The sequence below is a fragment of the Halichoerus grypus genome, chromosome 2 (assembly GCF_964656455.1).
Source record: "Halichoerus grypus chromosome 2, mHalGry1.hap1.1, whole genome shotgun sequence".
Lineage (NCBI taxonomy): Eukaryota > Metazoa > Chordata > Mammalia > Carnivora > Phocidae > Halichoerus > Halichoerus grypus.
The window spans coordinates 174,016,849-174,044,757 of NC_135713.1; the positions used below are offsets into that span (position 1 = coordinate 174,016,849).

General features: G+C 36.7%; 1 protein-coding gene across 3 annotated transcripts in view; it reads right to left on the reverse strand.

Annotated features, from left to right (window-relative positions):
• USP32 (ubiquitin specific peptidase 32) overlaps positions 1-27,909 on the reverse strand; it is a 213,257-nt gene that overhangs the window by 18,880 nt on the left and 166,468 nt on the right. For 2 of the 3 annotated variants that reach the window (XM_036120978.2, XM_078064134.1), the window contains 14 exons: positions 24,594-24,789; positions 22,249-22,424; positions 21,575-21,715; positions 17,813-17,972; positions 14,163-14,317; positions 13,187-13,268; positions 12,017-12,091; positions 11,409-11,547; positions 11,050-11,155; positions 9,149-9,322; positions 8,039-8,213; positions 7,209-7,360; positions 5,582-5,693; positions 4,329-4,540 (listed from right to left, as the gene is read on the reverse strand). In XM_036120978.2, the coding sequence (XP_035976871.2) occupies positions 4,329-4,540; positions 5,582-5,693; positions 7,209-7,360; positions 8,039-8,213; positions 9,149-9,322; positions 11,050-11,155; positions 11,409-11,547; positions 12,017-12,091; positions 13,187-13,268; positions 14,163-14,317; positions 17,813-17,972; positions 21,575-21,715; positions 22,249-22,424; positions 24,594-24,789 (2,055 nt within the window). The remainder of the gene's footprint in view (positions 1-4,328; positions 4,541-5,581; positions 5,694-7,208; positions 7,361-8,038; positions 8,214-9,148; positions 9,323-11,049; positions 11,156-11,408; positions 11,548-12,016; positions 12,092-13,186; positions 13,269-14,162; positions 14,318-17,812; positions 17,973-21,574; positions 21,716-22,248; positions 22,425-24,593; positions 24,790-27,909) is intronic. The other variant, XM_036120979.2, reaches the window with a different exon arrangement.

A 27,909-nucleotide genomic window follows, 5' to 3' on the forward strand; every position in this document is an offset into this window, starting at 1 on the left:
GTTTTTCTATTTCTCTCTTTATTTTCTGAATACTGTTTACGTTGCCTTGCCTTAGTCCTATTCTTTTTCTACCTTGTAGAAGGAAATAGGAAGAAAAAAAAACTACTTTCAAAGTAACTCAACCATGATACCAAGAAGGTGGCAGGGAAAATGAAGAAATGGTAAATTCAAGTACTTCAAGTACTTTGAAAGAAGAAATTAAAGGGCATAGTGATATATTGAATATAGGGTTTTAGAAGAAAAGGGAAAAATCTAAGAACATTCCCAGCCTTTAGCTTTAGCATGGAAGAATAATGTTGCCTTTCACAGAAATGATGGGAAAAGGAACCTGACTTGAGACAGACAGATGGTAAAATCAAATTTAGGCATTCTCAAAGCAGCTGCCTAGATCATGAAGGAAACTGGAAACAGGGAACTAGTCAAAAGGTGAAAATTAAGAGCTGACAATGTGGCTTTATGGTCCAATAATTATGAAAACCTGTACATAATGCTTTAGCACTTACCATGCAATTATATAACATATACATGATAACTGAGGAGAGCTGTTTTCCAAGAATAAAAAAAAGTACATCCGAGTTCTTAATTTATGATGTGATAACACTTGGTAAAAAAAGACAGGGAAATGCATGGATCAATTATTTTAGCTGATGGGGCCAGTTGGAGCCGTGCTTAAAGACAATTCCAAGTCACAAATGGATCCCTTAATTCTCTGTCTACTCATACAATCCTGTCTAGAACATGGTCCACAGAATGTTATCCATATGGTCAGAAACTCACTTTAAGTCAAGAGTTATTAATTCAAATGGGGAGAAAAGTACATTTTAAAGAATTATCAGAAAACAAAGGGCTGTATTATTACCACTCAGGTCAAGACAGAATACAGCCGGCACTCCAAAAGCCTCCCTATGCTTCCTCCCAATCACAAATTCTTCCCTCCTTCTAAAGTTAACAGTTTTGGGGCACCTCCGTGGCTCAGTTGGTTAAGTGTCTGACTCTTGATTTTGGCTCAGGTAATGGTCTCAGGGTCGAGAGATCGAGCCCCATGCTGGGCTCCGTGCTGGGTGTGGAGCCTGCTTGGGATTCTTTCTCCTTCTCCCTCTATCCCCCCCTGCCCTGCTCATGCACTTTAAATAAATAAATAAATAAGTAAATAAAAATTAAAAAGAAAGTTAACAGGTTTTCTGAATTTTATGGTAGTCATTTCCTTGCTTTGTATAATTTTGTAGCCTATGCATAAAAAACAATTTCATTTTCCCTGTTTCTAAAGTTTTTATTTAAAAAAAATAATAAAATTTATATTTCTTTTGTGTCTGGCTTCTTTCCCACAATATTACGTTTATGAGATTCATTTATGCTGAATATAACTCTAAGTCCATTCATTTTCACTGCTGTATAATATTCTATGAATATGTCTCAACTTGTTGTCCCTTCTACTATTAATGGACATTTATTTTTTTAAAGATTTATTTTAGAGAGAGAGCAAGAGCGAGCAAGGGCGAGTGGGGTGAGGGGCAGAAGAAGAGGGAGGGAATCTCAAGCAGACTCTCCGCTGAGCACGGAGCCTGATGCGGGGCTCAATCTCATGACCCTGAGATCATGACCTGACCTGAAATCAAGAGTCCAACGCTTATCCAACTGAGACACCTAGGTGCCCCAACTAATGGGCATTTAATGTTTTCATTTTTTGGTTTTCAGCTTTGGGTTATAGATAATGCTGTTATCTGAAGGAATATTCTTCTACACTCCTGGTACACACATGTCTCTTTTTAGGTGCTTAAAAAGGATAATTATCTTTAACTAGGTAACTATTTTCTAAAAGAGCTATATTAATTTATGCTCTTATTAACAGTGTATGAGAATCCCTGTTGCTCAAATATCCTTATCAACACTGTCAATCTGTTTAATCTTAGCTCTTCTGGTGGGTGTGCAGTGATATGGCAATGTGACTTTAATTTGCATTTCCCTGGTTAGTAGTGTGGCTGATCACTTTTTCATATGGTTACTGGCTATTTGGATATCTTTTCTGTGAAGTGCCTGTTTAAGTATCAACCATTTTTTATGTTTTTTTCTTAATGATTTACATGAGTCCTCTGTATTTTCTGGATTGAACCCTTTGGCGGTTATAGATGTTGCAAACATCTTCTATTCCAAGGCTTGCCTTTCTACTCTCTTAATGGTGTCTTTTTTTTTTTTAAGATTTTTTAATTTCTTTATTTTACAGAGAGTGAGCACAAGCAGGGGGAGAGGCAGAGGCAGAGGGAGAAGCAGACTCCCCGCTGAGCAGGGAGCCCAACATGAGGCTCGATCCCAGGACCCTGGAATCATGACCTGAGCCAAAGGCAGCCGCTTAACCGACTGAGCCACCCAGGTGCCCCTTAATGGTGTCTTTTGATGGAACTAAAGTTCTTAATTTTAATGATATCCAATTTATTAATCTTTTCCTTTATGGTTAGTGCTTTTTGTGTCCTATTTAAGCAGTCTTTCCCTACGTAAAGGTCATGAATGTTATTCACCTTTATCATTTTCTGGGGGTTGTTTTATTGTTTTGCTTTCACATTTATTCTATAGTCCACCTGGAATTGAACACTGTGTGATGAGAGATGGAGATGCCAAGTTTCATATGGCTATCCAATTATCTCAGCACCATTTACTGAGAAAATGGTCTTTCTCTCACTGATCTGCAATGCCATCTTTGTCATAATTCAAGTGTTCATGCACTTGTGAACCTGTTTCTGGGCCCTCTATTCTAATCCACTGGTCTACTTGTCTTTTTTCACACCAACATCACAATGTCTTAAGTACTGTAGTGTTATAAAATTCTAATATCTGGTAGCTCAATTCCTCGTGTTTTGTTCTTCTTCAACAGTGTCTTGGTTATTTTGGTGCTTTGTACTTCCACTTTTTTTTTTTTTACTTTTTAAGTAAGCTCTACGCCCAACATGGGGCTTAAACTCAAGACCCCAAGAGCAAGAGTTGCATGCTCTACCGACTGAGCCAACCAGGCACCCCTGTACTTCCATTTTAGAATCAGCTTATCAAGTTATACATACACAATCATCCACACACACAGAGTAAGCATTTTCATTGGGATTGTGCATTGAATCTGTAGATCAGTTTGTGGAGAACGGATATCTTTGAAATATTGGGTCTTCTAATCCATGAACATGGTCTAATCCTTCAAATATTTGAGTCTTCTTTAATTTTTGTCAATATTTTATTGTTTTCCATATAGATGCCTTATATATCTGTTGTAGTTTATTTCTAGGTACTTAATTTTTTTCCTACTATGACAAACGATATCTGTAGTGGATTGAATGGTGGCTCCCCGAAAGATATGTCCACATCCTAACCCCCAGAACTTGTGAATGTGACTTTATTTGGCAAAATCGTTTTTGCAGATGTAATTAAGTAGAGGATCTTGAGGTTGAGATATCCTGGATTATCTGGATGGCCCCTACATCTAATGACAAGTGCTCTTATCAGTACATTATTAGTAAAAAGCGAAGGGAGAAGAAGACCATGCAAAGAAGGAGGCAGAGACTGGAGTTACCAGCTAAGAAATGCCTATGGAAGCTGGAAGAGGCAAGGAAGGATTCTCGTCTAAAGCCTTTGGAGGGAGCACGGCCCTGTTGATTTCAGATGTCTTGATTTTAGACTTCCAGCCTTTAGAAATATGTACGAAAGAATAAATTTCTGTTGTTTTAATCCACCAAATTTGTGCTACTTTTTTATAGCAGTCCTATGAGACAACTTGTTTTACCCAAGAACATTCTTGTTTCTCTCCAACCAACCAAACCAATCTCCAAAGGTATCCACACTTAATGGCAGAGAAGATGTACATGTCTACTTGAACACAGGAGACACAAACTTTTAAAAGAAAGTAGTATTCTGGGTGCCTGGGTGGCTCAGATGGTTAAACGTCTGCCTTCAGCTCAGGTCATGATCCCAGGGTCCTGGGATCGAGCCCTGCATCAGGCTCCCTGCTTGGTGAGGAGCCTGCTTCTCCCTCTCCCTCTACTGTTCCCCCTGCTTGTGCTCTCTAGCTCTCTCTGTCAAATAAATAAATAAAATCTTTAAAAAAATAAAAAATAAAAGAAAGTAGTATTCAGATGTACCAGCTATCCTGTTGCTGTTTAATATGAGTGAGGAATGTCATTTCATACATAGGCCAGCATGTGTGATACCAAATCCCGGCTCTCATCACTTACACTGTCATACATAATATATTGAAAGTGAACAAAATGAAGATGCTTCAAAGACAGAAAGTGGCTATGTTTCACAAATGACACTGGCAAGACCGGCAGTAACTTGCTTAACGTTAAACTAACCATTTTTCGGTGGACTGCAATGATGTAGCCTGTAAAGGAATTGTCAGGAAGAGATGGCATATGACCATTCACCATTCCATTTGTGAAGTTTTTCTCAGTTCCACATGGCACAACAGTGTTTGGCATTCCATTGGGTATGAATATTGGTCGGGGCAAGTCCCCATTGGTGGATAGAGTGAACATTCCATTTGTAGATGGGGAAGAGGAGAAATCTACAAATTCAAAGATAAGTATAGCATCATAAGCTTGTGGTGCCTTCATCTTTGCTCTTTTCTCAAATAATGTGGGGACTCAGACCACTGTAGTACAGTCTCTTTTAGCAAAGGGCAGGGAGAAATCACAGTTCAAATAATAATTCTAGATTGATTAGAAGATTTTAATTTCAGATTTTACTTCTATAACTCACACTTAGACTAAATGACAAAGCAGAGTAATTGCTGGAAAGTTTTCTGAAAAGTATAAGTAAAATTTTTGTAAGAACCTTTATCAGCACCATATTGTTGCACGTAGTTTTCTTTTTCCTCTCTACAAATTCATGTCTCCATTCTCTTAAAAATGTTTAGTTGAATACAGTAGTCTCTAGCTAGATGTTGCCTTTTTTTTTTTAACTTTACACAGACTTCCCATATACCTTAGGTCTCCACAACTGCAAAGCCTTCCCCATTAGCAACAACCCCCCAACCAAAGTTAATATATTTGTTACAAATGATTATGAAAGATACTTTTTAAATTTAAATTAAAAACACAATTTTTTCAGTCTCAACAGTGCTCAACACTTCATGTAACTAGTGGATATTCTATTGGATGCAAAAGGTTATATGATAGGCAAACAATACTATATGGTCAAAAAGACTCAGATAACCATATCAAATCACATGCAATATTGATAAACAGTAATTCTTCTTTTGTTTTTATTTCCCACCCCAACCCAAAAGAGATTATTTTTTAGTTGTGTTTATTATTTTGTTTTCTGATAGTATATATCTCTTATGCCATCTGTTGCCAGGTTAGTGTCAGATAAAAAGAATTAAGAGATCTGAATTCCAGGGGCAGATTTAGTTAAGCATCTACTTGTCACTTACATTGCCTGAATTTTAGGCTCCTTGTCTAAAAAATGAGGAATTTGAGCCAAATGATCACCAAGGTTTCCATCAGGCTCCAAAATTCTTTTGCCCAAATATCCTTAGCCCAAACAAATATAAACCCAGTATTTAAAGCTAAAATCACAAGAAGGAGCTCTAGTTCTACCTTACCTGTCTGTATTGGACTAGAAGCTGAAATTGGAGATCCAGGAATGGGGATTTCAAATGCACACAAAAATCCACTTACTGAGAGTCGTACTTTTTGGTTGTCCTGAGGGAAATTCTACAGAAAAAGAGGTAAGATGAGAAGGGGGGAAATGCTTCAGATAAAATGGAAAATCATCTTTCTGATACATACAAGTTAATGTCTTAGATGCTTTCACCAATAAAACAAACAAGATGACTAATTTTTCTCAAACAACTAAAAGATGAAGCTTGATAAACTGACTGAAAACTAACCTTACAAAACCGTTATCCCTTTCCATAGGAAAGAAGTATATTGTGTATAACTGGCTCCTTAAGTTTTGTCCCTCATTTCAAGCATCTAAACCCCAACCTCAGAGAGTTCTTACCTTTGCTTTACACATGAGAAAAACATCAATTAGGTGAGTTTCATACCAATGGTATGAGCTCAATTCAGGGTAGGTAACATATTTATTATTTTATTAAAAATTTTTTTAAACTTATTTTATTTAAATTCAATTAGTGGGGGCACCTGGGTGGCTCAGTCGTTAAGCATCTGCCTTCGGCTCAGGTCATGTTCCCAGGGTCCTGGGATTGAGCCCCACATCGGGCTCCCTGCTCAGCGGGAAGCCTGCTTCTCCCTCTCTCACTCCCCCTGCTTGTGTTCCCTCTCTCGCTGTCTCTGTCAAATAAATAAGATCTTTAATAAAAAAAATAAAATAAATTCAATTAGTGTATCATTAGTTTCAGATGTACAGTTCAGTTATTCATCCAGTGCTCATTACATCACTTGCCCACCTTAATGCCCAATACCCAGTTACCCCATCCCTCCCCACCTAAATTTATTTTTTTGTTTCAAGTTTTTATTTAAATTCTAGTTAGTTAACATATGGTGTAATATTAGTTTTAGGCAATGTATTTGTTAAATTGCTTATTTTTGTAGCTGGTATGCAGGAAGAAGTGACTTACGTCAATTTGTCTTTGCTCTCTAACTTCTTAAAGAGTATTGAAAGGCCAGGTGTATATATTCATAAAGAAACAGTAAAAGCACACATTTATAAATATGTATAAAATTTTAACCTAGGAAGACTTCTAGTGAGCGTGGCAATATAGAAGAGCTGTAAAGTGTAGCAGCAGTAGTCAATGGGGGAATTCTATACTGTAGTGACATAGCTAGATTACTCCATATAGATAGCACTGGACTTATATATTTCCCTTCTTTAAAAATGCCACTATCATTATTACTTCTTTATGCTGGCAGATAACCCTTTTTAAAGTTTCTGGGATGGGAAACTTGAGAAATTTTTTTATTCAGTCTTTGTTGTTATTAATATCTCCTTCAGTCATTAATTGATAAAACTGTGATTTTTTTTTATTTAAAAGATTTATTTTATTTATCTGAGAGAGAGAGCGGGGGGAAGAATAGAGGGAGAAGCAGACTCCCCGCTGAGCACGGAGGTGGATGCAGGGCTTGATCCCAGGACCCCGAGATCATGACCTGAGCCGAAATCAAGAGTCAGCCGCTCAATCGACTGAGCCATCCAGGTGCCCTGAGAAAACGGTGATCTTTGAAGGATGGAATCAAGGGTTTCTTAGAAAGAATAGTTAATATTACCTTTATGTTGGAACCATGTACTTCTGCAAGAAGGATTTGTTCTGATTTAAGCCCACAGAGATCGCTCAGCTGTTTTTTTAATCCCGTGTACTTTTCATCCATATTCAGTCGTAGTCCATATCGTACAGGGGTAGTACCATCCAGCTTAATAACTAGTAAAGAAAAAACATCTTTTATCAGTAAAATGCAGGTTTCATTGAAAGCTTTCCTGTGTGTGTGTGTGTGTGTGTGTGTGTGTGTGTGTGTGTGTGAGACTTGGAAATAGCAAACATTTCAGTCTAGAATTTTTTTTTTAAAGATTTTATTTATTATTTATTTGAGAGAGAAGGATAGAACACGAGCAGGGGGAACAGCAGAGGGAGAGAGAGAAGCAGATTCCCCGCTGAGCAGGGAGCCCAATGTGGGACTCGATCCCAGGACCCTGGGATCATGACCTGAGCAGACACTTAACTGACTAAGCCACCCAGATGCCCCTCAGTCTAGAATTTTTATTTTATTTGTAAACTACAATAGATAGTACTCGGGGATGATATTGAATGAAATCATTATTTTTTGATGTTCATCTGCTATAGAAGTGTGAATGGCTTTGCAAGATTTTAAAGAGTTTCTGGTATGTTTGAAACAATAGAGGAATCAATGGGTACAAGGCTTGGACCTATATTCCAGGTCTTTCAAACTTCAAATTATGCCTAAAATTAGATTGCTAGATTATAACATGCTGGCCAATTTTTATGAGAATGCATTATAAAGAAATGACTATACTTACAAATTCGGGTTACCTGAATAAGGTAAAAGACATTGAAGTAATTTTTTGGAACTTTGTGACCTACCTGTTATTTCTAAGTGCATATAACTGTCCATTGGTAGTGGTAAAGACAAAAAATTGAAAGGGTCAAATCGGACACTTATATGCCCACATGTCTTGCATCTGACTTGGGATCTCAGCTGCCCGTGGAACAAATCCACAACAATTGATCTATTCCTTCTCAGATGGTTGTCCCAGGCCTAGCAAGGAAAAAGATTAGAAAACTTTTTTTTTCCCCAAAATTCAAAAGATAATTATTTCTACACAAATTCAAATAAATTGGCTAAGTCTATTAGGTTTAAATGTCAAGAATATAATCCTCTGAAACTAATATAATATTGTATGTAAACTATACCCCAATTAAAAAAAGAACATAATCCTTAATCTTCATTTAAAACATGGAAGCTTTCTGCCTGTAAATTTACAATGCAGATATGTAATTTAAAATGTACCACCTACTGAGATAGTATAGAAAACCAGTTTTTTTTTTTTTTAAAGATTTTATTTATTTGACAGAGAGAGAGAGAGACAGTGAGAGAAGCAACACAAGCAGGGGGAGTGGCAGAGGGAGAAGCAGGCTTCCTGCCGAGCAGGGAGCCCGATGCGGGGCTCAATCCCAGGACCCTGGGATCATGACCTGAGCTGAAGACAGACGCTTAACGACTGAGCCACCCAGGCGCCCCAGAAAACCAGTTCTTGAATGGAATGTGATTCTTTCTGTTCAACCTATATGATATTAAATACAGACGGAAAATCCTATTTTTTTGTTCTTACCATGGTGACAGTGATGAGTATTAAAGTTCTTTACCCATTAAAAGGCAGATAAAACATGTCTATTGGTCACTGTACACATTATTTTAGCAATTATGGGGACTCCAAGTTCTACTGAATAATTATTCCTACATTCTTTCCCAAAAGTTTACAATGTAAAAAGGCAACATTTTAAAACTTGCATTAAAGATGCTCTGTTTTGGTGTTACTGAACAAGAATTAAACAGAGAAATATAAATTCCTTCACTTCCACAGTACAATTCTGATCACAGAATAGTTTAGCTAGCATTTAAGCTGTGCAACACACATTCGTGGCCAGAACATTTGATCTATTGCTTACATTAGAAATTCAAAACTGACAAACCTCTGCAGCTACTTCCCAGTCTGGTCGGCCATCGCTGTCCTTCAGTTCCACATATGGCTTCTCATGGACTCGGTTGAGATCCTCATGAAGACCATCCAAGAGAAAAGCCAGAAGTTCTTGGGAGTCTTGTTGCTGGAACCCATTAAACCTGGGAGCATATTTTGCTATAGTCCACTATAAATATAACAGGAATCAAACTCATTATTTGCTACCCCATAAAATTTGGAATGAATATGCCCCATCATTCATTCAGAGGCATTATGAGAAGGTAAACAGTATTTAGTCTGCCTCGATTTCAGCAAATATATTTTGAATAATCACAAAATCTTTCTAGTCTTAATCTCAAATGACAAGGAAAAAAAGGTATTTTGGCCAATACTGTGTCCCAGTTCAGTATCATATAAGCAGTTCTTTAGGTACACAGATATTATTTAAGACAGGTAGGACGGAAATATTAAAATGGCCTTTGCTCTCATTGAAAAAGTTCCTGTTATAGTTTTCTTTTACAGTTAACTCTTCTAGTCTTGTATCCTAACTTTTATTATTAGAGGCAGAATAGCCTTGTGTTTAACTGTGAGGACTTAACTAACTAGCTTATAATCTTGGGCAAGTTGTTTTTTTTTTTTAAAGATTTATTTATTTGAGAGACAGAGAGTGAGAGAGACAGCACATGAGAGGGGGGAGGGTCAGAGAGAGAAGCAGACTCCCTGCCGAGCAGCGAGCCCGAGGCGGACTCGATCCAGGGACTCCAGGATCATGACCTGAGCCGAAGGCAGTCGCTTAACCAACTGAGCCACCCAGGCGCCCTTGGGCAAGCTGTTTAACTGCCCTGAGCCTTAGTTTCCTAAGCCATAAAAAGTGAGGATAATAATATTGCTTTACATTCTAGGATTACTTAGAAGATTAAATGAGTTAATACATATAAAGTAATTAGAATAGTGCTTGCAAGTGGTTAAGTAGTCGAAGTTTTAGTTATTATGATGAATTTTTAATCTAAAAAAGTTTTTATATTGTTTTTAAATAAAGATAAAAAATAATCCTAAAAATAATAATCCTAACTTTACTACATATATAATGTAAAATTTGTATCCATGAATTTCAGTAATATACATTCTTTCTGCTTTTTATTTTTAATTAAATTAATTATTTTTAAATTAGGCTCCATGCCCAGCGTAGAGCCCAATGTCGGGGTTAAACTCCATCACCGTGAGATCAAGACCTGAGTTGAGAGAGTTGGATGCTTAATCGACTGAGCCACCCAGGTGCCCCTCTTGCTGCTTTTTAAGATTCTATAGGTGGGGGACCTGGAGAGCTCAGTCGGTTAAGCATCTGCCTTCAGCTTGGGTCACGATCCCAGGGTCCTGGGATTGAGCCCCACATTGGGCTCCCTGCTCAGCGGGGAGCCTGCTTCTCCCTCTCCCTCTGCTTGCCACTCGCCCTGCTTGTGCTCTCTGGCCCTCTCTCTGTGTGTCAAATAAATAAATAAAATCTTAAAAAACAATTCTATAGATAGAACTAATTATCTTAGTAATGTTAAAAAGGTATGAGTATCATTTACTAGGCTCAGCGGTATACCTGCAGTTAGAACACTGCTAACAGTAAAGGACTAACAAAGGAAGATTTACTATGTATACAGATATTTGATAAATTAGTAAACTGAATGACATCCCAAATTTAGACTATGACTTTGATCATTTCCTGACACTACATCTATAGCAGTATTTTACATATATTTGAGCAAGTAAAAATATTTGACACCTAGTTTATGTCTCATGAAAGATCTAAAACACATTAGTTAAACTAAAGCTAAAAAGCTAAACATAAAAAGCGTGTAGAAAAAAATCAGTTACTTAAGCAACTGCTTAGGACTTAATACTTTCATATTATTTTAATCTGCTTACCCGAAGCTTTAATGGGGCAACATTCTTCTGAGTTCCACTCCAAAGTTCCTGTACTAAATCCCCATAGCATTTAGCCATATGCCCCTTCATACCAATGGGATTTGTCCTAGAAGTTCGAGAGGAAAATTTGTTGCCAAAGGTTCTCATAAATCACAATCACATGGGCACAGAAATGTCTATCTATTTTCTCACATCAAAATTTCTTTTTAAAACAAGAGAAGTATCCCTTGCCCCTTATTTCATACTAAATAGGGCAAATAAGATAAGTCTTTTCTCCCCCAGGGTGAAGAAAGAGATTTAAGTGGTAGTGGGTTCATATCAAAGTCATAAAGAGAGGGTAATGAACCAAGAAATATTACCTGTTGAGTTCATAAAGATGTCTCCCTGAGATAAAATACTGTGTCAGTGGCTGTGTGTTACTCACACACTGGATGCTTGAGTTCATGAAGCAAGTGTTTCCCAGGTTACTCAGACCAGTGGCTCCTTTTTCTGTGGGAACTGGAACAAACAATTATGAGAAGGAAGCCTAACTACAGTAAGATGTCGCAGGCAGACCAGTTACTTGTATTTGACGCAATGATTTTTTAATTTTTTTTAATCAGCTAAATGGAGCTAATACTTCTTTATCTGGTCTTGGAATGCCAAAGTAGAGAAGGTTTTTCATAGAGAGTCACTGGCAATCATGATAATCCAAGCTCATTTGTGATCTAAAACTAGCAAAGATTTTCTTTAACTGCTAAGATAGTTTTTTACAATTCAAACAATTCTCTCCTAGTATTATGTCTTTAAAAATATATAAATTATTTAATTGCAAGGTTAGAAAAAAAAAAATTGATACTCCAGGAAAAAGGGGTCCTAATCAATTTTGAACTAGAAAGCCAAAAGTTGTTAACACTTCAATAGTTGAGAAAGAAAAAAAGAATAATTTTAAGATAATCTCTTTAGAAATAATTAACCAGAGACTTACCCTTGTGTCTATCTATTTTACTACTGTTTGCTATAAAGGACATCTCCTCAGGCCAACTCATATCTTTGTTGCGAACTGGAAAGACAGAGAGAGGAACGTGTTAATTTCTTATCCATTCAAATCACACCCACTCAATTGCTTCTGTTTAAAAAAAAAAAATTTCTTATTTCTAAATCAGAAACTGAAAAAAAAAATTGAGTTAATTTTAGTAATTGATTCTGAAACCATTCCAACTCTTTATATTGGGGACTTTATAGCCACTTGATTAGAATTCATTAGTAAGCTATTCCCTCAATTACCAACCTGAATTAAAATTATACTCAAACATCTATAGAAGTAATTAAAGCTCTTAAACTTAATGTATTAGAATTATCACAATTCCTTCTTAAATTATGACAACTGTTAGAGTAATCTATTTTATTTATTTTTTCAACTTCTTTTTTAAATTTTATTTTATTTTATTATGTTATGTTAATCACCATACATTACATCATTAGTTTTTGATGTAGTGTTCCATGATTCATTGTTTGCGTATAACACCCAGTGCTCCATTCAATACATGAGAGACTATGGACTCCGAGAAAGAAACTGAGGGTTCTAGAGGGGAGGGGGGTGGGGGGATGGGTTAGCCTGGTGATGGGTATTAAAGAGGGCACGTATTGAATGGAGCACTGGGTGTTATAATCTATTTATTTTAATACAAAGGCGGTCTGCAATGTTTCCAAAAATCTTGAAGGGGAAAGATACATTTTAAGTTTACAGTGACATGTCCATGTCAGTGTGTAAATCTATGTGTGAATATACAAGTTCTGTTGGCGAGTGACCAGTGTTTGATGACTAATGAAAGCCTCTGCCACTAACTATGCCAGAAAGTTAGTTTTCTTACTCAAACTCAAAAAGGCAGGTTGAAATTTTATAAATTTATAACTGAATTCACTTGTTTCTACCCAATGTTTCTATTCCTTGCCAACCAATGAAAGCAGACATATTTTTCTTTTAAAGCAATCTAGGTAGTATGTAGGATTACATAAGAGCTGAATGGGTTTTCTTTACTATAAAGAATATAATGATCAAATAATAGTCAGAAAAATTATAAAACAGATTATTAGTAACTAAATCTTTAAATTCTTTCCCTAAAATCTAATATAGATGCATGCTTCCATCTTATACCTTCAATTACCAGATGCTGCTCATCTTGGATTTTCAAATATTCCAATCTATGATCCTCATCATCCAGAAGAGTAAGGTAATTCTGTGTATGGAGGAGAAAATGTTTTTGTTAATTTGATTACTAAACTTGAAACAGAAAAGGAAATAAAAATGAATGATAATTAAAACAATTAAACATGTCCTTGTAGTTCTCTAACTCATGTGACAGATATTTCGCATATTATAGTTCATAAATATTTATAATTTAGGTGGCAAAATGAGAGAAAAACAATGTCAACTTCATAAACAAATACTTCATGCTCTAAAACAAAATTATAACAGAATTTTGGGGAGATCGGAAGACTTATCACACACCAAACTAAAATTCATTGAGATTTAGATTTTTCTGAAGCACTTGTACAAAAGAATTTTCTTTACTATCTAGTATGAAATTCAGTAAACATGCTTATGATCAAGATGAAACTTACCAGGAACCAAAAATATAAAATCAAAGTCCTACAGTAGAATTACATGTTTTTGTTTGTGCTCACAAAATTAAGTTATTTAATTCTAAGGGAGATACTATTATGTTGCCCGCCTACTCATGAGAAAATTGAGACAGTTAAGTGACTTGCTCTGGGTTATACAACTAAACAAGTGGCAGGGCCAGGATTTAATCCCTGGCAGTGTGGCTCCAGGAACTGTGCTCTTAACTATTACACTATACTGCCTCTCCATGGTGATCACAGGAGGATATAAAGAGGCAACAATGGAATAGAGAACGGGTTAAAACTACCTATGATCCAATTTCAGAGTATAATCTGAAAACATACTGCATATGTTAGGAAGAATATATAAGCAATTAATAGCACTACCTCTGAGGAGGATGGAAGACGGGTCAGAGGATGAGAATGAAGAATTTTCACTATATACTTTTGTACTGTTCGGATCTTTTTCAGCATGTGTACAAGTCACCTTACAACTGGAAATGACTTACCTCACTGTTGTAGAGCCACAGGCGCATATCTTCCTCTTTGATGCGTAGCCTTTGAGACAGATATTCATGAATTTCCTTGATGGTCTGCATTCGACTAAAACAGCCGGTATAGGCTAAGACCCGCTTTAATGGCGCATTCGGAGAAGGTACATTTCCTATGGTCATGGTAATCATAATAAGGAAAAAGGCAGGTGTAAAAAAAAAAGCACCCCACTCAGCAATGACTGTTTTAGGAAATAATGATGAGAAATGAGAATTATAGGATTAATAATTTTATAAATTAAGAAGCTTTAAAATTAAGATAGGAGACCAACTGTGTTTAAGTTCAAAGCCTTAACTTTGGAAGGAAGAGCAACAAGACCAGAAGCCCAAGGAACAGGCAATATTTGGATCCCAAGAGCAGTGGCAAGTATCAACAACAGACACGGTATCTTGGCTGCCCTCAGCAGGGTCACGCTCAATAGCAAAATCAATATTCAATGTAAGAATGGGGAAGATCATATGGGACTTGATTTGAATTCCACAGATAACTGGATTCATTAAAAAGAATTCCACAGAAAATTGAATTCGTTAAAAAGAAAACCACTGGCCCAAAATGGGATCACTTATGTTAAAGCTTTAAGTCAGTAAACTAAGACTTAATACCTGACCTAACTGCAGTTTCAAATCCCTAGAAATGTAACCTTTAACCAGTCAACATGTGAATTTCCTGGTCAGTACTAGGAAATTTATTGATAGACCCTACTATTCCCTTTAAGAGGGAGACCTTGCTTAAAACAATGGAATCTTTGTGAAGAGTTTCCTTTTTTCCACTCCCTCTCTACCTTTAAAAACCTTTTTTCTTTTTTTTCTGTAGCTCTTGGGAGCACCCCTCTACTTGCTAGAAGGGATGTTGCCAGATTCATAAATCAATTAATAAAGCCAATTAGATCTTTAAAATTTACTTGGTTGAATTTTTGTTATTTAACAACGTGACCCACTTTCTTAAAATAAACTGTCTTTGAATTACTAATCCCATCACTCCCAGTAATTAAGTGCCCCAAATACCAGGCACAGAAGTACAATTACACAAGAAACTTTTACTTAAAATTCTAAATAGGCAGAGACACTACAATGGCCAGAGTTTAAAATGAAACCAAGAACCTTCCCATGACAAAAAAAATTGCCCCGCTGAAAAGGCAGGAAAACCATATGACCTGCCTGCAAAATAAGATGACAGCAGAAATGATCTTTAATTCCAAGAGGGCTCAAGAAACAAAAAGAATGGTAGTAAGGGGAAAGAGAGATAAGTGAAGAAAGAATATATCAAGTTTAACCACCTACTTCAAAAGAGAAGGGGGATGAAGTGACAAGAGATTACGGAAGTTAAAAACAGGTTGCTAAAACAATTAACTAAACCTTGGTTAACTATTCAGCCAAAAACCCAGGCAAGAGCTGTAGCTTAAAATGGTCCTCTCTAGCTATAGTAGGTTATAGTTTACTAAGCAACCCAAAACAAAAATAAACAAAGCATATCAATGTAACCCATCCAGGGTACAATTATACATGCCAGGTAATTTTCTACCCATTCAATGGAGACTTAGCTTTTTCCTCTTATTAAATGCCTTTGAATCTTCACCTACTAAACAAAGCAGAGAAAAGTATTGGTATCATCTGCTTTTTTTTTTTTTTTTTTTAAAGATTTTATTTATTTGACAGAGAAAGACACAGTGAGAGAGGGAACACAAGCAGGGGGAGTGGGAGAGGGAGAAGCAGACTCACTAAGCAGGGATTCTGACGTGGGGCTTGATCCCAGGACCCTGGGATCATGACCTGAGCTGAAGGCAGACGCTTAACGACTGAGCCACCCAGGTGCCCCATCATCCACTTTTTTAAGAGCTTCCAAAAAGAATTGACTCACCTAAAATAGGCTGAAAAACCATATAAGAAACAAAGACCCTGTAGCCTTATCTGTCAACAAGGCTACGTTTAAGTCATTGTTAACTGTGTCACAGTTTGTACACCCATCACTTCAAAAGTAATAAAAGAGTCTAGTAAACAGCCCTAATACATTGAGTAATAAGAAAGATGAAAAATAAGTTATGGCAGAACAAAACCCAACCATGATCAATTTTTAAACACATAGCCTAGCAAATATTTTACTATCAGGTAGCAAGCAAAGGATAATTCTTAACAGAAAATAAAAGAGCAAAATTTTCCAATTATACATCAGAGGATTAGTTATAAGATTACAGCAAGAAAGCATATTTTCATAAACTTCAAAACGATTAATGATTGATTTCAGAATTAATTAGTAAGGAATAAAATTTCAAATTAAGAATAAATTTGGAGCATAACTATCCAGTTCTAGGATTCAGAAGCATTTGCAAGTGTAGTGTCCAAGTCAATTTCTATTGTCATAAGCCACATAAATTTATTTGAATTCTAGACAGTTTTTATAGCATAGCTCATTAAGCAGGCAGCCACTTATTACACATAATTCTGTGTTTTTGAATAGCACCAACAAATCTAGTGGAATTTACAGAAGCAGCGAAAATCTAGGATCAGCACAAGAGTTACAAAGAGTACTTACTAAAAGCACAACAACACATCTTGCCTCTCATGTTATCTTTCAAAGAGAATTGAGAAAGATATATGCTATGGGTGCCATGGAAGCAAGGTGAACATTTTTATTCAATGGAAAATTAAATCAAGAATGTTTCATAGTGATTCTATTTCACTGCTCCTCGATTTTGACATTTTCCCCAAGTTTGGTTAGGCAGAAGCCAATGCTTTGCTATAATTCTTACCAAACAATATGTGTAAGAATATCCAATATATTATGTGACTAAAACCTTTAAGGAAGACAGAAAACTATTTGATTTCAAAGGAGGAATGGTGCTTACAGGGTTGGTTTGGGTTCAAAGGTAGTTCTTGCATCCTAAGTTATATTAATAACATTCTGGCATTGTTACACAAAGTAAGACTTTGTGTAAATGGATAACTCATTATTTCTGCTGAAGAACAATGTCAAATATTTGCAAAGCAAAAGCATAGAGCAAGTCCTGCCTGTCAATAAAATTTAACCTCACAGGTAAATCAAAGGGGACTTTCTGCATGCAATACATTAAAATGGGAACTTATATGTCATTTTGATAGGCTTGATGTTTTTCAAAGCAAATGTGCCATTTTAATTTTCAAAAATATTTTTCACTTTATATTATCTGTCTCTTATAAAGACTCCTTGGACCAAGCATGAGAAATGTATCATGTTTTGCCAAAAGAGTCCCAAAAAACACCAACAAATAAACAAAAATATGATACTGTGAAAGAAGTTACTTTTCAGAAATTTGAGGAGCTGAAAAGACCAGTCAGTCATCAACTGGCATATTCTAACTTACGACAAACAAATAATTTATAATGGCCTTTTTTCTTTGTATGCTTACCAACCAGAAAAGGAAACAATTCTTCTCAGTTTGATGATGAGACTTTGCCACTACCCCATCTAGTCTTGCGCATGACCATAGATCTAAGCCCCACAGACGATTTACTGATTCCGTATGAAAGTAGATGGGAATATGTGTTAGTGCAGTGGCACCAGACTTTGAGCAACTTGGTTGTTTTTGTTTTTGAAAGAGATGTATGGTATTCTTGCTGCATTCTTAAGTTACCTCTTGGTAAATGCTGAGGAAACATTCTCAGGCTCATCATACCCATATTCACCCAGATGTTAGACTGCTGTGTCCGAGTGGCAGGCTGCTGTCTTAGAAAGAGAAGATATCGAGGAAATAACTCCAGCTCTGGGATTTCTGTCTTGCTATTCTTGATCACCTATTGTTATAAAAGATATAATGTGATCACTATAAAAGAAACAAAACTTGTCATTTTTTACCGAATTTCTGAGATTTATTTTTAAACTAAAATGTTCATTAGGTTCACTATCTATGTTAGATTATAGAGATTCACAGATTTAAATTACATAGGTTTAAATACTCTCAGGCTCCTGGTCCTAAACCCATCTTCCAAGATTAGAACTCCTGGTGATTATTTTCTCCTCTTTTATTTAAAAGCGAGTAACACTGAAATTAAGGGGAAAAATCTTAAATATTATCTATAATTCTATTCCCTTCACACTATAATTCTTTTCACTTTTACATACTTCATGTATATAAATGATGTCCTTTAAGGGACAAATTCTTAGGACTGGAGTTATAAGTCAAAAAGTATAGAAGGCCATATCATTAATTATCTAAGTCATTTTGCCAGCCAAAGTGTAGCAATTTATAATATTCTCAGAAATTTATGAACGTATTTCTCTCATAAAACCTTATCAGTGGACATCATTTGAAAATACCTTGTTTCTTTAACACATATAAAGAATATTATAAATTTGCTTAAAATTTTATTTCTTGTATTAGTAGTAAGGATAAAAATGTTTTCATATAAAACTTTGCTATGTTCTACTGTAACTGGTTGACTCAATATATTTTTGTCTATGATAAAAACAATTACAGTGCGTGAGCAAAATTGAGATTCATGTTGAAACGGATTTTTCAGTAACCCCCTCCAATAATGTGCTTGCCAAAGACACAGGAAAACATTTCATTATAAAAATATTGCTCCAAGAGTTTTAAGAGTAGAACATTATCAATTTAGTATTCCAAAAGGACAGCAGGATTAACATACTTTAAAACATAAAATCCTACATAAATTTTAACAGTCTCAAGTGATCAGGTTTTATTTTATTTCCCTCTGCCCTAGTAACCAATGTCTTCTGCAATAGAGCATTTTTCAGTATCAAGAGGGGGCAGTAAAGAACCAAATGAAAACAATGCTACAAACCAAACCGTTAGGACTTTTTCTTAAAAGTATTCCGCATATTCTGATATGCTACAGTATGGCACTTGAGAAGCTCCATTTGGGAGCTTTTTCAAATCCTACTTAAATGATAAGCAGTAAAAGGGCTCTCCCTGGTATTCTCCTCTAAGACTGCTGGACGAAGTCTGTCCACCTCGAGACAGGTACTAATAGCTACAAAGTCAACCATAATTTCTTATGATTTTAGTTTAATATGATTTGAGGCAAGATTAATAATTCAGTATTGGTAGTTGTCAGGCTACATAAAAACATACCTTTGGCAGAATTTGAACTGATAATGAAGTAGTTTTTATAATATGCATCTTGTTTGCCAAGAGAACAAGTGATTTTGTGAAAAATTACAAATTAACAAATTCTTATGCACATACAAAAACACATATTTATTTACATTTTAATTATTCTTGTCTTTGAACTTGTTAACTTCAGTGGCAACTGGCAAACAATAGATGCAATTCCATGTGCAAGAATTTGCCTTAAAGAGATCATCACACTTTTAGAAAAAACCTTGAGATCAAGAGCTGAGCTGAGATCAAGAGTCGGATGCTTAACCGACTAAGCTACCCAGACACCCCAAAGATATTTTTAAATAAGTAGTATGACTTATGTAAGTATGAAGGTGAAAGCATTCACTTTTAACCTTGCCATGGCAATACATTTAGTATTCTCTACCTGAAAACACCATTTTATTTTATTTTACTTTTTTTTTTAAAGATTTTATTTATTCATTTGAGACACAGAGATACAGAGAGCGAGAGAGAGCATGAGCAGGGGGAGAGGCAGAGGGAGAGGGAGAAGCAGGCTCCCCGCCTAGCAGGGAGCCCAATGTGGGGCTCGATCCCAGGACCCCAGGATCATGACCTGAGCCGAACGCAGACGCTTAACCATCTGAGCCACCCAGGCGCCCTGAAAACACCATTTTAAATGTTTTTTGTAGCATTTTTTCCTGAAATCAGGCAAATGTGTCATATTTAGAGATGAAAAAAATTCTATCAAGCTAGCAAATGCAGCTTTGATCTAGTAAAATTATTTTAATATTTGTCTGACATCAATGTAAAAAATATGACCTTGTGTGAGGCTCTGAAAAAACTCATTTAATGATGATGATGATGATGATATTAGCAATTGTCAGCATTTGCTGACCACTTACCATAAATCAGATGCTGTGCTAATTGTATGTATTATTTAATTATCAAAACAACTCTAATGAAGTAGATACGGTCATGTTCATTTTAGAGAGGAGGAAGAAACTAAGGTTTAGAGATCGGAACACTGGTAATCCAAATCTAGGCAGGCTCTAAAATATCAAACTATATATATATCAAACACAATTATCACAATGTTTTCCCAGATATATTCCTAGATATAGAATATAATGATAAAGCTGGAAAGTCCCAGAAATTAAGTAACTAACTGAAGGACTACCCCACCTCCCAATAAATAAAGTATATATATGTATATGTATCTATGTATATTCGTATTTATATGTATCTTCTAGGAGTTCTGATGCCAAATACAGTAGGAACCTTTTGGAGCCAACAAACACAAAGTCCAAATTCCTGATTCCGACTTAAACACAATTTTTAATAAACATAATTATTAGTAAGTCAAAGTCAACATCAAAATTATAGACTAAGGCTTTAGAGCAGACTTTTTCCTCTCTTTGGAAGTGATCTAAGTTACTGTATCTCATTTATGCAAACTTTTCTGGTATAAGAAAGTTCTATCTGGGACATTATATGAGGGAGAGTGTTTCTTGATCTACAAAAAGAACCTTCTTATGAAGTAATTTACTGCATTGACAACGCAAAGAGTATTGAGGGTATGAGTCCTGTTGTTTACTGTATAAGCCCCAAAGTATAATGGTATAGTTAACTCACTAATATTGTGATATTATATACTTCAAGTCTTTTAAATTACTTTAGAGCATTTTATTTATGCTCTCAATGACTCATCCTAATAATGGCAACAATCAGAATTCACTTGCCTTGGATTCCTGTTATCATCCTGTTATGATCATTTTTGTGTCCTTCCTTCAAAAAGACAAAACACAAAAATCTACCAACAACTATAGGATGAACCAATCCCTAACTGGATACCTGTGTGGTTAATAAAAATAACAGTCTCAGAAGTAATCATTGCAGCACTTCCCCTATATTCACTGAACTTTTTGGCACCGGCTCTCAGACTTCTGCTCCAGCCTAAGCCCTACATTATCCTAAAGTCTGCGTTTATATGGATGACTTATTTAATAGCCTAGCCTCACAATCCCTTGACTTTATTTAGTCCAGTGACTATTCCCTCCGCTCCAGGTAAGCCACCCACTCCCACAGGCACATCACTGTAGAGCTGGTACTAATACAGTGCTCGGTAAATGTATGAATAAATGAATGAATAAATGTAAAGAAATCTAAATTTTGTTCAACTAATTTACAGGTACTGAGTACTCTGTTGCCATTAGTAAGAACTAATTTGTGGATAGTGAGATTCATATAGAAAAGTAATGGAAGACCCAACTAGGACTGTTCCTTATATAAAGCACCATTGGTTATACTTACAGGTCTAGGTAGAGCCAGGTTTGCTCCATACCAGTGATAAAGTGCTCTCCACACAGGTTCTGGGACCATTTCATAATCTCTTCCATGGATTAGCTGTGGGGTTCGTTTTAATCGTCCTCCTTCTAGTGTTAGTGATGTAGCCTTAGAAAGAATGGAATACAGATGTTGATTTTTAATATTTTTAGTGTTACAGTCTCGTGTTTTAACAAAATCTAGACACAGGAGAACAAACACATATGTCACAACTCAGTTTCATGTTATTGGAAAATAATTTTCTAAAAGAGATTTTTATTTTTAACTTTCGAAATAAATTATTTAAGAAAGAGAACTCAAGGCAAATCATTTGAAAAATCATTAGAGCATCTGGAAATAAGACTGGCTGAGAAATTATTATTTTGGAAAAAAATTCCACATACACATAAAACTGCATTTTCAAAGTAGCTGTCCTAGTAAGTAAGAATATTTCTAAGGATTACTACACTGCTTCTATGCAATTACTAAATCATAAAATATCCTCACAGAAATATACTGTGCAGAGATTTCCATCTTCAACAGGTTAATTTAACAAACCATGAATGTACAAATGTCATGCTGTACATTAAAACCTCTAGAATGAAATTTATTTGCCACTTTTTTGAAAGAGAATTGTTTTACATAGATGTCATATCACCTACCTTTACAGGTTCTTGAGTTACTAGTGGCTGGTTATCAATAGCCCCTGGTTTCTGAGGATTGAGATGCAACAAAATATTCCCATTGGCTCCTAGCAAACACTGGTTATTATTGTCAGATGTGTTATGTTGTCGGGCAAAGCACATATCTGCTCCTGGTGTGGTAGAATACAGAAAGCCTGTAAGGGAAAAGAGGATGGAATCTCTTTATTTTTAGTTATTATACATAAATAGGCTTGAAGATATGAACTCAATGTCCATGTATTAGATTAATGCTATTTTTCTGTTGGCATGTCACTACAGCATAAGATTCTGATAACTCTGCAGAAGATAGGAAATATAGATGTCATCCTTCTGGACAATACCTAGCACAACACTCAGTGGAAGAAAAGCTTTAAAAACTGTTACCAAATGAGGCGCCTGACTGGCGCAGTCGGTTAAGTGTCCGACTCTTGATTTCAGCTCAGGTCATGATCTCAGGGTTGTAAGATCCAGCCCCATGTCTGGCTCCATGCTCAGCTCAGTGTGGAGTCTGCTTGGGATTCTTTCTCTCCCTCTCGCCCTGTCCCTGGTGCCCCTCAACCCCATTCACATGCTCTCTTTCTAAAATAAATAAATACAAATCTAAACAAACAAACAAACAAAAAACCCCCCAAAAAACCAACAGTTACCAAATGAACATTTGGCCAGCATCCTAAAATATCTAATAATTCACAAGAATTATACATCCTCTGATAGAAAAGGAAGAAGTATGGCCAAATACCTGGGATCTCACATAGTCACCCTTAATTCTTTTTTTCCACCTGTAAACGCATTCCAAATGTTCTTAGTAGATTGGTCATAAGAAGTCTCTAAACCTGGGGCGCCTGGGTGGCTCAGATGGTTAGGCGTCTGCCTTCAGCTCAGGTCATGATCCCAGGGTCCTGGGATCGAGCCCCACATCGGGCTCCTGGCTCAGCGAGGAGCCTGCTTCTCCCTCTCCCTCTGCCTCTCTCCCTGCTCATGCTTTCTCTCTCTCTCTCTCTGTATCTCTGTGTCTCAAATGAATGAGTGAAATCTTAAAAAAAAAAAAAAAAGAAGTCTCTAAACCAAAGGGAAGGAGCTAAAACAAGAACTCTAAAAGAAGAGTGCCAGAGAGGAGGGAACTTCCTTAATAAATTTATTTCAAAGGAAGGCATCCAGGTTACAACAGAAAAATGCACACAGAAAAATGATTAATGCTGACTTAAGAGTTGTGAACCTCAATGGTATTTTAAGCTTTTTCAGCTCTGAACTACAGACGAACCATTCTAGCCATCAATCGCGTAAACATTCTAGCCATTAGTCACTTTAAACCTTTCGTCTGCGGCACTGCTCAGCCTATGGATAGCACAGATCAGAGTAAGCACGTATCAAAAAGGACCTTAGAGAGGGTTAAAAATAATCTTGGTGTTAAAGCTCATCAGAGACAGAACTTCTAGGACTGCTGAATGATCGCTGTAATGTCAGATGGGGAACAAGAAGGAGTAGATTCTACAAAGAACTCTACAGAGAGGATGCTAGCTCTGTCCAATTTGCCAGATCTCAAAGATGAAATAACAACAGAGTAAGGTTGAGAGCATTGCCACTGTCAGCAGAAGGATCAGCTCAACTCAGCTACGCCACAAACATCAAAGCATTTTCCCCAAATGTGTAGAAACACTGAGTTTTAGTGTTTTTTTAGTTTTTAGTTTTAGTCCTACCAAAGACTGTAGGGGATTATGGGAAGCATTAGGACTTCTCAATAGTTTAAAAAAAAAATCCCCCAATTCCAGCCTGAAATGTCTGTAGAATCTGATATGAGGGTGCATTTAATCCAATGAAGGCAGAGAAAGTCTTGGAGATGGAATTTTAGATTTTCTCAAAAACGGTCTTTTCTCAAAAATTGTCTTTCCAAATTATTGACAAAATAATTTAATAGCAATATGGAGAGAAGTAGCCTTAATCAATGAAAACAGTGAAAATATTTTCTCTCTTTCTTCTTTTTTTTTTTTACAAATGAACTTATTTATTTTAAGTAGGTCCACGCCCAATGTGGGCCTTGAACCACAACCCTAAGATCAAGAGTTTCATGTTCTACTGACTGAGCCAGCCAGGTACCCCAACAGTGAACATATTTTCAAATTGAGAGATTAATGAAGTAGAATATAGAAGAGTTTCTTTTTGTAAAGCTACTAATGTATTCAAGAATTTTATAATTGATCATTTCATTCAAAAGTTATTTCTGTGAATAGAAGCCTGATTATATCCTATGAAGCACATTTCTGACAAAGTATACTCCTTTAAGAAGTGACCCTCAATAAACTTTATGGGAAACAAGCCATACTTACCACTGCCAGCAGTTTCTGAGGCTTCAGATGCAGAAGAAATGTTGTCTGAAAATTTCTCTTCCGTGGTGTTCACGTAAGTGAGGCTGCCTCCTCCGATTCTATCTTCACTCTGCTCTATACAATGTACCGCTGTTCCAAATGAGTATTTTCCTCCATTCAGAACAGATGATGGCTCAATTACAACAGGGCTGGCATCCTAAAAATCACGAAGTAAGAGATTAAAAGGTACAATTTAATAATCCAAGAACTAAGCAGCCTTCAAAAATGAATCCCCAAATTATCTATTGCTTCTAATCCTCCTGTAGTTAGCTACTGCCAATTAAGAACTTTTTTTTTAAAAGATTTTATTTATTTTTTGACAGAGAGAGACAGTGAGAGAGGGAACACAAGCAGGGGGAGTGGGAGAGGGAGAAGCAGGCTTCCTGCTGAGCAGGGAGCCCGATGCTGGGCTCGATCCCAGGACCCTGGGATCATGACCTGAGCCAAAGGCAGATGCTTAACAACTGAGCCACCCAGGTGCCCCAATTAAGAACATTTTAATGTATAACTAAATTTTAGTTTTTTCCAAGGGGAAGAGTTTGTATAAATAAAACTGGTAAGGCAGACTGGAACACATACTGCAAAGGACTCTGTGACAGAAAGTGAGTGAGTGATGTATGTATGTATGTATGTGTTTATTTAATTTTTTAAAAAAATCTTTTTTTAATCTTTTAAGATTTTATTAATTTGAGAGAGAGACAGAGAGACAGCACAAGTAGGCAAAGCAGCAGGCAGAGGGAGAGGGAGAAGCAGGGTCCCTGATGAGCAGGGAGCCCCATGTGGGGCTCCATCCTAGGACCCCGGGATCACAACCCGAGCTGAAGGCAGACACTCAACTGACTGAGCCACCCAGGCGCCCCTGTTTATTTTTTAAAGATTTATTTATTTATTATTGCAGAGGGAAGCAGGGGGTGGGGGTAGGGCGGGGAGGAGCAGAAGGAGAGGGAGAGAGAATCCTCAGCAGACTACCTGACAAGTGTGGAGCCCAACATGGGTCTCGACCTCCTGACCCTGAGATCACGACCTGAGCTGAAATCAACAGTCGGACACTCAACTGAGTCACCCAGGCGCCCCTGTTTATTTATTATGTTTTAAAGTAAGCTCTACATCCAATGTGGACCTTAAAAGCATGACCCTAAGATCAAGAGTCGCATGTTCTACCGATTGAGCCAGCCAGCCAGCCAGCCAGCCAGGTGCCCCGAACACAAGGTAATTTAGGCTTTATTCTGTTGAAAACTGAAAATCATGGAAGGTTTTTTTTATATTAAAAAATTAATATTTATTCTTTTTATTATTACAAATTACATTGTCACTGTAGGAAATATAGAAAAAATCACAAATATGCTAAATGACCCCATCATTTAGCATTAACTACAGTTGATATTTTGATGTGTTTATTTTTTTGTGACTGAAAACATATATGTACACATAAAAAATAAATAGTGTGGAGTATATAGTTAGAATTAAGGGCAGTGCTCTGACTTACCAGCTATGTGAACCTTCACAATAATTTTTTTTTAAGTAGGCTCCACACCCAGCATGGAGCCCAACGCAGGACTTGATTGAACACACTACCCTGAGATCAAGACCTGAGCTGAGGTCAAGAGTCAGATACTTAGGGGCGCCTGGGTGGCTCAGTCGTTAAGCGTCTGCCTTCGGCTCAGGTCATGATCCCAGGGTCCTGGGATCGAGCCCCGCATCGGGCTCCCTGCTCAGCGGGAAGCCTGCTTCTCCCTCTCCCACTCCCCCTGCTTGTGTTCCCTCTCTCGCTGTCTCTCTCTCTCTGTCAAATAAATAAGTAAAATCTTTAAAAAAAAAAAAAAAAAAAAAAGAGTCAGATACTTAACTGACTCTTGAGCCACCAGGTGCCCCCACAGTAAGTAAATTTCTAAGCCTCAGTTTCTTCATGGGTAGAAATCAGGATAATATTAGTATCTATCTCAGAGTTACTGTGAAGATTACATGAGCAACATATGTAAAGTGCCTGGCGTTTAGTAAATGTGAACTATCATTCTGGTTGCTCTAAAACAGGTATTACATTTTAAACACAGCATATAGTTTCTTTTGCTTTCACTTAGCATTATATTCACAGGATTTTTCTGTGAGAGGCTTTCAAACAGAACAGTATAATCCATTTTTTACTTCAAAAAGTACTCTACAGAAAGGCCTAGAGGCAGAAATGGAAAACTGAGACACAAGTTAGAGGTCTCCTATAATGGGGCGCCTGGGTGGCTCAGTCGGTTAAGCATCCAACTCTTGATTTCAGCTCAGGTCATGATCTCGGGGTTGTGGGATCAGGCCCTGTGTCAGGCTCCTTGCTCAGCGGGGAGTCTACTTGAGATTCGCTCTCTCTTTCCCTCTGCCTCTCCCTTCCCCGCGCGGTCTTTCTCTCTAAAATAAATATAAATAAATCTTAAAAAAAAAAATAAAAGTGTTAAAAAAAAAAAAGGTGGCTCCTATAATAATTCAAGGCAAGAGATGATAAGGTACTAAACCATAAAGCTAGATCCAGAAATAAGGAGATGGAGAGAAGAACATGGATTAAGGATATGTAGGAGGTGAAAAAATTTGACAACTAATCGTGTATGAAAGAGAGGCAAAGATAACTCCAGGTAGAAGCTGAGGTGCTGGTGTAGATGACTATATGGGAGTTGACACCTTTGTAAGATAAAGTATATGAGTTAATGGGATCATTTGGGGAATGACCTTATTTTGGGATATTCTTGTTTGAGTTACCTGGACACTTGAGTCTTGTGGTCAGGACAGAAAAAGAGGCAGAATATAAAAATTGGAAGCTCAAGAGCCTTCCTGAAGCATAAGAACATGGTGTATGTAGAATAAGGAGAGAACAATATTTACAAAATAGGCAATGTAAGAATCTGGAAGGACACTGAATCTGATGATGGAAGAAAAATCAAGAGATTGTACAGTACCAGAAGCAGAGACTACTAAGCACAGAATTATTTTCTACTAAGTTCAGTGATAGAAAAACAGAACGATAAGATTCTGAGAACGTTTATCTACGAATGTTTTTAGAAGATCAGGGTATTTGTAACTGAGAGGGTAAAGAGAAAGACTAAAGGGATTTACCAGTGAAACAAGGTCCCACAGGCATCTGATTTGCAAGAGCATGGGTAGAAGAACTCAAGTGGCATTCAATAAACACTGACATGCATTTTATGGAGAAAACGGATTACTGGAGGCACTGCTTATAAAGCAAATGACTCAACCCAAGAAAAATATCCAATTTAAAAGACGAACTCCAAGTAAAAGCATA